The sequence below is a fragment of the Octopus sinensis genome, linkage group LG15 (assembly GCF_006345805.1).
Source record: "Octopus sinensis linkage group LG15, ASM634580v1, whole genome shotgun sequence".
NCBI lineage: Eukaryota > Metazoa > Mollusca > Cephalopoda > Octopoda > Octopodidae > Octopus > Octopus sinensis.
The window spans coordinates 54,310,452-54,324,420 of record NC_043011.1 but is presented as its reverse complement, the minus strand read 5'-3'; the positions used below and the strand labels follow the sequence as shown (position 1 = coordinate 54,324,420).

At 37.3% G+C, this 13,969-nt stretch overlaps 1 protein-coding gene across 4 annotated transcripts in view; it reads left to right on the top strand.

Moving 5' to 3' along the window:
• Positions 1-13,969, top strand: part of LOC115219855 (inositol polyphosphate-5-phosphatase A-like) — a 269,689-nt gene that overhangs the window by 254,360 nt on the left and 1,360 nt on the right. Inside the window, exon 19 of one of the 4 annotated variants that reach the window (XM_036509752.1) lies at positions 4,077-4,113. The exons of the other annotated variants lie outside the window; for them this stretch is intronic. Within the exon in view, the coding sequence (XP_036365645.1) occupies positions 4,077-4,111 (35 nt within the window). The 3' untranslated portion in view covers positions 4,112-4,113. The remainder of the gene's footprint in view (positions 1-4,076; positions 4,114-13,969) is intronic. 4 annotated transcript variants of the gene reach the window in all.

Here is a 13,969-nt window from a genome sequence, read left to right as displayed (position 1 = left end):
TGCATAATTGTCTCATATATATATATATACATGCTGAGACCCCTTCGGTCATGAATGACCATGGGATTGCACTTAGAAAGTTACCCTCCCAGGCACAAGTCCGGTCAAGATAGTTTATGGAAGACCAGAAGTCGCCCATGCATTCTGGTCTCCCCTCTCCATGCCACCAGTGTTATCCAAGAGAAAGGCAAAGGGGCCGATACAGCTTGGCACCAGTGACGTCGCAACTCATTTCTACAGCTGAGTGAACTGGGGCAACGTGAAATAAAGTGTCTTGCTCAAGAACACAACACGCAGCCTGGTCCGGGATCCGAACTCACAACCTCACGATCATAAGCTCGACACTCTAACCACTGAGTCATGTGCCTTCACACACACACACACACACACACACACACACACACACCTATATATATGTATACATATATATATAAACAAGTACTCCATCTAGTGAAAAATTAATATCATTTAATATGCACAGATCTTAAATGTGAGCTACAATAAGTTTCATGCCTCTGATAATACAATAGCTGGACAATCTTGTATAGCATGATGTGTATTATTGAGCAATCATTCAGACTCAAAATAGAACCAGACTGAACGATTCCCTGATAATACATGCAATGCCATACAAGCTCCACTGAATATCCTATTATCAAAAGCATGAAACTTATGGTAGCTTTCATTTAAATCCTGTGTATATTAAATGATTATACACACACACACACACACACACCACACATTTATAGTTAAGTCTTGAGTTGACCTATTCATCATTTGAACTATTAATTATTTCTGATTTAAAGACAAAGCCAGAAATTCTGAGGGGGTGGGTGGAGGCCATTATTGCATTGATTCCAGTATTTTACTGGTACTATATTTTATTGATCCTGAAAAACATGACACAACATGAATATGTTTAGAGACACATAAACCTGATACAGCTATCCCCAGATGTGCCAAGTGTAAGTCAAGTACGAGTCGGACTTTGGGACATTGTAGCATATTTTGGTACTGTCATTTACCCAGTTTTATATGGTATCTAGGTCTTAGTGTTCATAGATATTACCAGTTGTCTTCATCTCCAGTGTCCCTGTAATGCTATTGATATAGCTGAATGCATTATGTTATGCAAATCAGACAAACCAGTTTCGTTCTGTACAAGTTTATATATGCTATAAATATCACTAGAAGCCCAAAACGGTCTCTCTGGATACAAGATATTCTTTTCCAGGCAAAGTTCTAACAAGATTAGAAACTTGTCCATTTGTTTCCATTTTTTTTCCCAAGCAGTGCTGTCTTAAGTATGAGCACAGCTACCTTGAGAGTCTCACTGGTTTAGGGACCCAACTCTGATCTATGTATACTGTGACTTACTTGGGTCCCAGTGCATTGGTTTGCTGAAAAGCCTATAATGCTGCTAAAATGGCCCTGACCCCAGAGATGGTCAAATCTACAGTTTAACCACTTCATTTCTTGCCAGGCTCAATTTTATATTTATTATAAAGGTATACCCTACATCTCAAATTATCCAAAAAGGAGAATACGGGGACGTAAACACACCAACATTGGTTGTCAAGCGATGATGACGGACAAACACATACACCCATTATATATATATATATATATATATATATATACATACACACACACGACAGGCTTCTTTTAGTTTCCATCTACTAAATTCTCCCACAAGGCTTTGGTTGACCTGAGGCTATAGTAGGAGACACTTGCCCAAGGTGCCATGCAGTGGGACTGAACCTGGAACCATGTGGTTGATAAGCAAGCTACTTTAGTAAAAGGCGAAAGATTTACCACACAGCCACTCTTGTGCATATATATATATATGTATATATATATATATATATATACACACACACAATAGAAATATGTTTAAAAAAAAAAAAAATAGAAACTACACGTGGAAAAGATATGGGGAAAGTAAGAAGAAAAAAAGCGAAAATGCACATTGGAAATAAAAAAAAATAATGGCTTTTTTACGAAAAGTAGTGATAAATAAATACAATTAGATGAACTGAGGTAGAATTAAGAGGAATTAAATTCATTATTTTGATGATACCAGTTTGACTTTGAATCTCTTTAACAATTCAAAATAATGACTTTTATTTCTCTTAATTCTATCTCAGTTCATCTAATTGTATTTATCGCTACTTTTCATAAAAAAGCCTTTCTTTTTTTGATATTCAATGTGCATTTTTCCTTCCTACTTTCCCCATATATATATTATATAGAGGGCATTACTATACATAAATGCCACACGCTAAGAGGGACTCTTAAAGTCAAAAATACCAAAATATATAGTTTGGTAGTTTTGACTTTAAGAGTCCCTCCTAGTGTGTGGCATTTATGTATAGTAATATCCTCTATATAATATAAATAAATATATTTAAGAGAAAAAAATTGGTGGATTTTTCTCTTATGAGGTTTTTCATGCTAGCTACTTGATAAATTCATAAAAAGATTTTATCCTATTTTAAAATTTTATATATATATATACACACACACACACATTCTGTATTTGATGGTATATAAGATGTGGGTTTTGTTTTTCCAAACAAATGTTTCAAAAAGCAACCACCCTGGGGTCTACATGCAGAGTTGGGTCTATACAGGCTGTATCAAAAAGTTCACCAGACTAGTTATGCTGAATAATAAATAACATTTACCAAAGATTTAACATCCTTCGGAATAGTCACATTGTCTGGCAATACATTGTGTTACATCTTTATAGCTTACCTCCATCTTCCAAAATTGTTTTTTTTTGTAGTGTTTGGACCTTATTCCATTTACACCCTGGTCCTTTCACCATTACATACAGATTGTTAAGCATTCTTAACCCTTTTGATGCCTATCTGCCTGATAGTTAAAAACTTCTTGCTCCTACATAATGTGAATTGACCCGTCCATCAAAGTTTCCCCTTAATTTGTGTTCCCAAGCACCATCTTAATAACGATTGAGTTATTTTACTAAATTGACCATTTTCGAAATTTATTGAAACAAAGACTGCACTTCAACAGAAACATTGAAATGAAAGGGTTAATACTTCAAATAGTGTGTTCCTATGAGAAGTTGAAGTCTTGGACAAGATCTAAAGATTCTTTGTCTTTGAACAACAAGGAAGGAATTTCAATTGTGTTTATGGTCTGCTACCACAACAGCTCCTTTATAGGATCCAGTTAGCTCAAGACATCATCAGGAGGAACCACGTCTTCCGGTTTCAGCCTCTACTCCTCTACTGTTTTGACGTGGTGCCCCCCCCCCTTTCGGGGGTGTCTTCAGCTCTGGTGTTGGGTGCATGTCTCCTTCTTTCTTCTGTTCCCTGGCCTCTTCGATGTAGTGTCAACGAGTGTCAGCGAGCGACTGACTGTCTTGTCAAATTTTTTCCCTGTAAATACCTGCCGCTAGGCTCCAGCAGGCAGCCCCAGCAAGTTGTCATGTGACACTGTCTCAACTTTACCCTTTTTCGTTACCTTATTTCTGTTCAAATGCACTGTCTTTGTTTCCATAAATTTTGAAAAAAATAAAGAATTTAGTAATAGAACTTATGTTTAGAACAGCTGGTTTGAATTTAGACAATTTAAAACAGGAAGCCTGTATATCCTAGAACCAGGGACAGTTCCAGGCAGGTTGGTATCAAAAAGGTTAATTCTTGGAGGGTGTTGCAGAATTATTGATATTTGAATCACACACACACACAGAATTTTATTTTCTATATGAAATACAGTTGTTACCCTCCAATTAACTTAAAAGGAACAATAAATGATTTGTCCATAGGTATTGATAATATAAGGTTAATATGAAAATATAAGATTCTGTTGTGTCTGGGGAGAGTCATTTTCTTTCCGTGCCAACACACAAACTCATATAAAGAATCTTGCAAACCAAATCCAAAAATGAAATGAAAATAAGAGTGAATATGAAAGCTTTTGTGTGTGTGTGTGTGTGTGATATTGAAAAGGTGTGATGGATGTTAGGGAAATTGTTGCTGTTATATTTGTTGTCCCCACCCTGTCATTTTATAATACTTAAAAGAGTATTGTTTTGTTTTATGTAGCTCTAAAAGACGAGCCTGTCGTTGTAAGCAATTAGAGGTAAGATGTGCACCCAACGACAGAAAGAGTAGACCCCCTAGGTATTGACCTTGTGAAAAAAAAAGACAAATTCCTAACTCTCCATCATGGTGTTAGAGCTAATTGTATTTCTCTTTAATTAGAAGAAAATAAACGATTCACCTTTTGTCCCATCTTACCCATCCTTTCTGCTGAGTTGAATCTATTTTGTTTATAACCTTCCCTCAAACTCCCATCTTTTCTCTGCATCTTTTAAACCATTGTTGAATAGCATTTTAATGTACAGTGTGTGTGTGTGTGTGTGTGTGTGTGTGTGTGTGTGTGTGTGTGTGTGACTCCAGAGTGAGAGCTGGCTGACCCTAAAGAAATAAAGGCTGGTCTGGACTGGACTTTTTGTATGTCAGTACAAGCACAGCTTTGTGTCTCTGCTAATGACACCTTAATCCTGCTTCACCCATTCCTTTCCCAGCTGTAACTAGGTAGCATCAACAAGATGAAAATATAATTCCTGTATGAAGCAAGAGGAGCAGTGTGTAAAAGATGTGTGTTTTGTTGCCTTTCTGTTTGCTGAACTTTAATTAATCATCTCATGTCTAAAGGTAGGTGTCCGCTTCTAAGCACAAACACACACAAGTACTGGGGTCAATTCATTTGACTCAAAGTTCTTCAGGGCAGTGCCCCAGCATGGGCGCAGTATAATGACTGAAACAAGATATATATATATATATATATATATATATATCATTGTTTAATGTCTGTTTTCTATGCTGGCATGGGTTGGACAGCTTGACTGAGGTCCGGAGAGCCAACGGCTGCACCAGGCTCCAATCTGATCTGGCAAGGTTTCTACAGCTGGATACCATTCCTAACACCAACCACTTTGGGAGTGTAGTGGGTGCTTTTTATGTGCCAAAGGCACAGAGCCAGTCAGGGGGCACTGGTACTGGACACGTTCAGATGGAGCTGTTTATGTGCCACCAGCATGAGGAGCCAGTCAGGCAGCCCTGGCATCGATCATGTTCGAATAGCGCTTTTTATGTGTCACCAGTATGGGAGCCAGTTAGCAGGCACTGGCATTGGCCACATGTATACACACACACACATGTATAAGACTAACATATACATACATGTACATACAATTATACAATGTATATAACATGCTTCTTTCCTACCAAATCTGCTTACAAGGCTTTATTGGCCGGGAGCTATAGAAGACACTTGCCCAAGGTGCTCAAGATGTAATGGGGCTGAAATGAGACCACATGGTTGGAAAGTAAGCTTCTAGCCCAGTCTGTTATGTCTCTATGTACACACACACACGAGGAGCTTACTTTCAAAACTGGTGTAAGTACATATTTGGTCAGTTTCATGATAACCATTAAAACACAATCTGCTGCAAGCTGCTGGCTTCACGCACATGAAATATTTTTCCCAGTCAAACTGGGACAGATGCCACGTAAGACAGTTGGCAAATGTTAGTCTTCCAATCAAAATCAGATGTATTCAAGTTGTTTTAAACAATTACTCAAGTCATTCCGATGCATAGATCTGGTTTTGAAAGTGAGCTTTTCATTATAATGAATTAAATACACAACTGAAAGATCTACTAATAGTTTCATGCTTGTATGATACTTGAGCAGGCATACTCTTTACCCTTTTACTTGTTTCAGTCATTTGACTGCGGCCATGCTGGAGCACCGCCTTTAATCGAGCAACTCGACCCCGGGACTTATTCTTTTGTAAGCCCAGTACTTATTCTATTGGTCTCTTTTGCCGAACTGCTAAGTGACGGGGACATAAGCACACCAGCATCGGTTGTCAAGCAATGCTAGGGGGACAAATACAAACATACACACACACACATATATACATATATATGCATATATACGACGGGCTTCTTTCAGTTTCCGTCTACCAAATCCACTCACAAGGCTTTGGTCGGCCCGAGGCTATAGCAGAAGACACTTGCCCAAGGTGCCACGCAGTGGGACTGAACCCGGAACCATGTGGTTGGTAAACAAGCTACTTACCACACAGCCACTCCTGTATCTTAAAGTAATTTTTCAGGCTCTGTTTGTATGCATGTATAATTTTAGCTTTTACTTGTTTCACCTGTTGGACTGCAACCATGCTGGAGCAACACTCTCAAAGGATTTAATCAAACTAATTAACTCCGGTATTTCTTTGTCTTTTTAAAGCCTGGTAATTATTTTATTGGTCTCTTCTTATTGGACTGCTAGGTTATGTGGACATAAATCAATTCTGATTATCCTGCAGTGGTGGGGGTGACAAACACAAAGACACACAGGTAGGTGGGTGAAGCAGGCAGGCAGGCTTTTTGTTTCAGCTTCATCTACAAAATCCCCTTATAAGGCTTTGGTCAACCCTGGGTTATAGAAGACACCTAGTGTGCCATGTAGTGGGACTGAAACTGGAATCCTATGGTTGGGAGGCAAACTTCTTCACCACACAGGTGCGTTTATTTACAATTTTATTGTTAACAAACAAGCCCTAGGCTTTATGGCCTTTATGGCCCAAGCATCAATTCCCTTCTTTGAACTATCATATTGTCAGCAAGATTAAAATTACTTTTGGCTCTTTAAAATTTACCCCCTCCCCTCCCATCCCCATATCTGACCAAAATATTCTACCTGTTTTATGTTCAAAATGGCCAGATCCAGCCTCTCACACCTACCTTACAATGTTAGTCTAAAAAAAAAATATACTGTCACTTAATCAAAATCTCATGGCTACAAGATAATGCAGGATAAATTCAAAACGATGTGAATAAATAAGCTCTGCATTTGATGGAATAATTTGAATGCTTAAAGGTTAAAGAATTTTTGTTTTTCTTTTTCCTAATGACCATTATTGGCAGTCTGGTGGTGTACGCTTTTGGTCAGAAAGTGCAGTGATAATTTCGGTCATGGTGGTGGTGGACACAGATATTAGGAGAGGCTGTGTGAGTGGAATAGCATCACACACTTGTGTTATTATGCCATTTATAATCTCTGTCTTGTAGCAGACAATTGGTCTTGCATGAAGTCTCTGTAGACTTCATAAAGTTGCTGCTACCACTACCACCACCATTACTACTACTACTACCACCACCACCACCACCACCACCATTACTACTACTACTACCACCACCACCACCACCATCACTATTGTTGTTGTTGTTGTTGTGACAGGGCTAGGTAATCTTATTAGATTATGATCAATTTGATTTCAATGACTGCTTGAGATACAGATGGCAGTTCAGTTTCCGAATTAAGGTTTGGGGTTATTCGAAGTGGTGATGGTGGTGGTGTTAGTGGTGGAGATGGCAGTGAAATAAAAGGTTCTTGTAAGTATGGAAGCCGATAATGACAATAATCTAATCCAAGGTAACATTAAAATGTCTTATAATGCTTCTATTCCATTTATTTAAACCCATTCACAGAACGTATGTAATTTCATGTGTCTGTAAAATTTACACACATACTCACACATACACAAACAACTAGCATTACTAACTGTATTCTGTACTGAGAACATTCAGATCTTATCTGTGAACTAAATACAAACATATGCACAGACATACATGCGAGAGGTTTGTAGGTCCCAGCAATGACAGTATTGGGTCTTCTCTGTTATGCTTCCAATCTCATCTCCCAAATATACCTCTTCATATCTCCTGGTCTACTCTCTTCCAAAGATGTCATACCAGAGAAAATATTATCAATGACTCAATCAAGGAATTGAAGAAATCACTCAATTTGGAAGCTAAAATGAAAATAATTAGCTGCACACATCACCAAATCCATTTTGCCTTCTTCGTTCAGTTTTGTAGGTTGAAGCAAAATCTTGTTGAATAGTTTGTCCTGGAATGTTTGGTTAACTTGAAATAAGCCGCACTCTTCAGTTAATTACACTTTTCAGTAATTAGTCCTAGAGCCCCACGGGACTTGGCATTCGATGTTAGTCCTGACTGAGATGTAGTCTTTCTGCAGCTTATTGATGAGAGCAGACAAATTTGTTATGTGTGTTTGAGAGTTTTGGTTTCAAATTCTAGCTACAATGCCTTAAATCCTTGTTTCACCAATCTGATGTATTTTTGATAAATTATTTCATTAATAAGTGTAAACCATTCATTGTAGGACAGGAGGTGGAATTTGAGATTATCTGTATGTTGGGGTGCGAACCTTGCCTCCCAGCTACTTGATTTCAAGTTCAGTTCCATTGCGTGGCACGTTGGGGCAAATGTCTTTTACTGTAATCTGCATCCAACCAAAACCTTGTGAGTGGATTTGGTAGACGGAAACTGAAAGAAGCCCGTCATGTGTGTATATATATATATATATAATATATATATATATATATATATATCTATATCTGTGTGTGTGTGTGTGTTTGTCCCCCCACCCAGCAATGCTTGACAACCGATGCTGGTGTGTTTATGTCCCTGTAACTTAGCCGTTTGGCAAAAGTGACTAATAGAATAAGTACTAGGCTTACAAAGAATAAATCCTGGGAGTCGATTTGCTTGACTAAAGGCAGTGCTCCAGCATGGCCACAGTCAAATGACTGAAACAAGTAAAAGAGTAAAGAGTAACAGACGAGATCCGGAGATTCTCTATATAGAAAACAGTAATACTCAAATGGTTCAGGCTTAAACACCAATGTCGTTAGAGGGCATTAATTCCACAGGATAAAGAATGGCTATAAGAGGGATGAAGCTGAGCAGATATAGAAGCAATTATGCAGATAAACAAATTAACTGTATTCAAAATAAGTTTGGGTATGAAATACAAAATATGTATATATGCAAAACGAGAAAAAGTGAAAAGTGGAGGCCTTTCAGATGATGAATTTTTAAGTATAACTATAGAGATATTTATATTAACCCTTTCATTACCAACCCGGCTGAAACTGGCTGTGGTACAAATGTCTTGTTTTCATAAGTTTTCAATTAAAATATTCCACCAAGCCTTAGTCACAATTTATGTTCCTAACACCAGCTGAATGATAACTAAGTTATTTTACTAAATTCTTTGTTATATTTAAAATTAATTGAAAGAAACACAGAACATCTCAACAGAAATATGGTAAAAGGGTTAAAATATATAACAGAGAGACAGTTCTTAACCCTTTAGATAACAACCTGGCTGAAACCGCCTCTGGCTCTGAGTACAAATGTCTTGTTTTCATAAGTTTTGAATTAAAATATTCCACCAAGCCTTAGTCACAATTTATGTTCCTAACACCAGCTTAGTGGTAATGAAGTTATTTTACTAAATTCTTTGTTGTATTTAAAGTAATTGAAAGAAACACAGAGCATCTCAAAATAAATACAGTAACAAAAGGGTTAATAAATTTAACTTAGATTGAGTAGAAACAACAAAGAAAATTAAAGGGACAGAAGAAAGGTGTTATATTCTCTCGTTTTTCATGTATATATATACTAGAGAGAGTTGGAAATTATATGCACTCTTGTTTTTTCAATGTATTTACACAAAAGCATTGGATAAACAAGTATATCATTTTTCTGTATAGTCTCCTTCCTTTTTGAATCACTTGGTCCAGTGGTCCACAGGCTTGCATATTCCCTCCAAGAAGGTTTGCCATTGGTCATGCAACCATTTATGCACCATTTCCTTCATATCTTCATCAGTAGGAAATCGATGACCTCATAAACCAAAAAGGCTTTGGTGTTTGGTGCGAATTTCTGGCTTCAGTTTGTTGCCAAGCAAAGCACTATATCTTGCACTGTTGATCATAAAACCCTTTTTCCAGGTAGTCTTCCAGTATAGGCCCTTTTGATTCCCCCCCACCCAAAAAAAGGATTAGCAGCATCTTTTTTGTGTCACCTGATTGTCCATGGACAGATATTACAGGATGATCTGGTTTTAATAGGAATCATTCAAATCTGATTGTCCATGGATAACCAGATTTGGTTGTCCTTGGATAACGAAATGTCCATGGATAACCAGATACGAGATGATCTGGTTTTAATAAAAATCATTAAAATTTTCTGTTGGCTAATAATGTCCATGGTCCTTAGATTTGTAGACACTAGCAGTAACGTACTTGGTGGTCCTAGTCATTGATCACACTGGGGTTCCTCTGTCTGGCATCATAAGTGCATTACAACTGATCAGTGGATGTCTTTCATCAATTCTGCTCATCAATCACACTGCTTCCCATAATTTCAACTGTAACCCAGGCCAATGTATACATTGCTGAAGGGATGAGCATTTGGTCCAAGATAGCTTATTTCAATAGTCACTGGTAGCCCATATGTATAAAAGGCCATACCTTTCTCTGCCATCTGGGACCCCAAGTTTTCTCTCTCTCCCTTTCTTTCAAGTACTGGAAATGCATATAAAAAACCCCACTTCATATAAAATGTCAGATATGTAAAGGTTTCAAAAGTTAGGCTCATTTTACAACAGGTACATTGTAACAGAACCTTACTTGCAAGACAGAGAGTAACTGCATATGATCTTTATATTTAGAGGGCATGTGGTCCTTATAGGTGCAGACGTGGCAAGGATCTTCTACTATAGCTCCAAGGCTGACCGATGCCTTGCAGATGGATTTCATAGATGGGAATTGAAAGAAGTCCAATGGCGTGTGTGTTGAGTTTGTCCCCACCATCACTTGAAAACCAGTGTTTGTTTGTTTGTTTACAGCCCTGTAACTTAGTGACTCAGCAGAAGAGACTAATGGAATATATTCAGGCTTTAGAAAATAAGTATCTGTTTTGATTTGTTTGAACTGAACCCTTGAAAGTTGTGCTCTAGCATGGCCACAGTCCAATGACTGAAACGATATGTCTGTCTATGTGAATGTGTGTGTGTGTGTATATATATATCTGTGCATGCATACACATATTTACATGCATGCACACAGATGTATAGATATACACACACACACACACATATATGCTTATACACCCATACACATTTACATGCATAAACATACATACAAAAATACACATATATACATGCATATTTACGTGCAGACATGCATACAGACAGATGTATGAACATATACACACACACGCACGTATACACACATACATACACACATACATATCTCAGAAAAATTCCTGGAAGAAAACCATTCTGCATACCACGGAAAGGCTATATGCATGGCTATGTTTCTGGTAAGCTTGAAAAAGACAACAATTTCAACATAAAACAGTGCTACCATGTTTTGGGTTGCTCTTTAACTATATAATTCTATCAACGGAGCAATAGAATATATATATATATATATATATATATATATGTTTTGTAGTTTCAGGTCAGAGCTGCGGCCATGCAGATGCACCGCCATTTAATATCTACATATGTACGATGGGCTTCTTTCAGTTTCCGTCTACCAAATCCACTCACAAGGCTTTGGTTGGCCTGAGGCTATAGTAGAAGACACTTGCCCAAGGTGTCATGCAGTGGGACTAAACCTGGAACCATGTGGTTGGTAAGCAAGCTACTTACCACACAGCCATTCCTACATATATATAGAATATATATTCTAAGGCAGCCCCCTACTTCAAATAAAAGGAGCAAAAACTTTTTCCCCTTCAGGCCTTCTTCCATTACGAACATTACGTTAGCATGCCGGGCGAAATGCTTAAAGGTATTTCGTCTGTCTTTACGTTCTGAGTTCAAATTCAGCCAAGGTCAACTTTGCCTTTCATCCTATCAGGATTGATAAATTAAGTACCTATTTCTTTACTGCCCACAAGGGGCTAAACACAGAGGGGACAAACAAGGACAGACACACGGATTAAGTTGATTACATCGACCCCAGTACGTAACTGGTACTTAATTAATCGACCCCAAAAGGATGAAAGGCAAAGTCGACCTTGGCAGAATTTGAACTCAGAACGTAGCGGCAGACGAAATCCCGCTTCGCATTTCGCCCGGCGTGCTAACGATTCTGCCAGCTCACCGCCCTAATAAATTAAGTACCAGTTGCGTACTGGTGTCGATCTAATCGACTGGTTCCCGCTCCCCCAAAATTTCGGGCCTTGTGCCCTAGAGTAGAAAAGAACAGTGATCCGACTAGAAACATCTTATTAATCCCTGACACTGTATCTTAATACAACACACCACACTTTTTTTACCTTCTCTCACTGACTTCCGACCCATTCTTACCCATACATCCAGTCCCTCCATGTATTAGAAACGCTATTTGATAAACTGCTTTAACAAGACTTCGAAGTCACAGTCAGTGACCCTCATTCTAAAAGTATAGCAATATTTGACTATACCATGTATTGAGTCCATTTTTTTAATGTTTCTTGCTTGTTGATACTAAGAACATATAAGTATTAATGTGTGTTCAGGTGTGTTTGCATACATATACACAACCATACGCATAACGCATGTTGATACACATCCAGAAAATTTTGTCAGATTTTGGTAAAAAAAAAAATTAAATAATGTTTAGAATTGACAGGAATTTTTTTAAGTAAAATCTTTTAAAACATGTAAATTGGAAATCAATTTTGTTGAAAATCAGGTAAATTCTGACCTTCTTGTATATGACCATACATGTATGTATACCGCTGTGTATGTGTGTAAGTATATATATATATATTTGTATGCATGTGTGTACATACATACATATATATATATATATATGTAAACATTTCTATATGTATACATACGTGTATGTATGTATATGCGTTTGTGTGTGTTTATGTTTGCGTGCGTGTATATGTGTTTGTGTGTATGTATATGTGTTTGTATGTGCATATATGTGTGTGTGTATGTATACATATGTGTGTATGTATATATCTATGTGTGTGTGTATATATATATATATATACACATGTATACTTATACATTTGTGTGTATGTGTGTATGTGTATATATATATATATATATATATATATGTAAATGTCTGTATATCTGTATGTATACATGTATATTTGTTTATGTATATTTGTATATGCATATATTATCTAAAAATATATATTTATAAAGCTGTTGTATATAAATGTCCGTTATTTCATTGACAATTGAAATCTAAAGTTACAGTCGTTTGTTTATCTCTGAAAACATTTTCATATATCTTCCATTGAATATTAAACAATGTATTGACAATTTTACATCTACGTTCTCATGCTTGCATGGGTTGGGAGAGTCCTTTCCATCACAACAGCTTGGTATTCACTGAGTTCTTTAGTCATCTATTTTTTTGCTAGTTTCAGCAGATTGGCATCATTTTTTACCATTTCTGCTTAGGTCCAGCTTTTCCAAGGTTTTCTATTTGGGTATACTGACAATTCTTTGTCTTCCACGGGCATATGGTTAAGAGCGTGGGCTACTAACCCCAAGATTCTGAGTTCGATTCCAAGCAGTGACCTGAGCAATAACAATAATAATAACATCGAAAAATACCATAGGAATGAGAACCCAGGTTCGAAATTTCCCCAAGACACCTGAAGAAGGCTGGAGGGTGTATCAGGTGAAACTTTGTGTTAACAACAAACAAGATGAGAACAAATATCCATCAAATGTAAATAATGTAAATAATTCTTTGTCTTATTCTCCATCACATGACCATACCCATGCAGTCTCCATTAATCTCTGTACATACATACATGCATACATACATATGCATGTGGCCTTGAGCAAGTCACTTGATTTATGTGGTTCCAGCTGGCAAAATTGAATCATACCTGTAATTCACAGGGCCAGGTTTATGACATTCTGTGTCATGCTGAATCTCCTTGAGAACTACTTTAAGGGTGTGTGGGTCTGTGGAGTACTCAGTCACCTGTGTGTTAATTTCATGACCAGGCTGTTCCATCAATTGGATCAACTGGAACACTCATTGGTATAGTCAACAGGGTTCTAGTTTATATATATATATATAT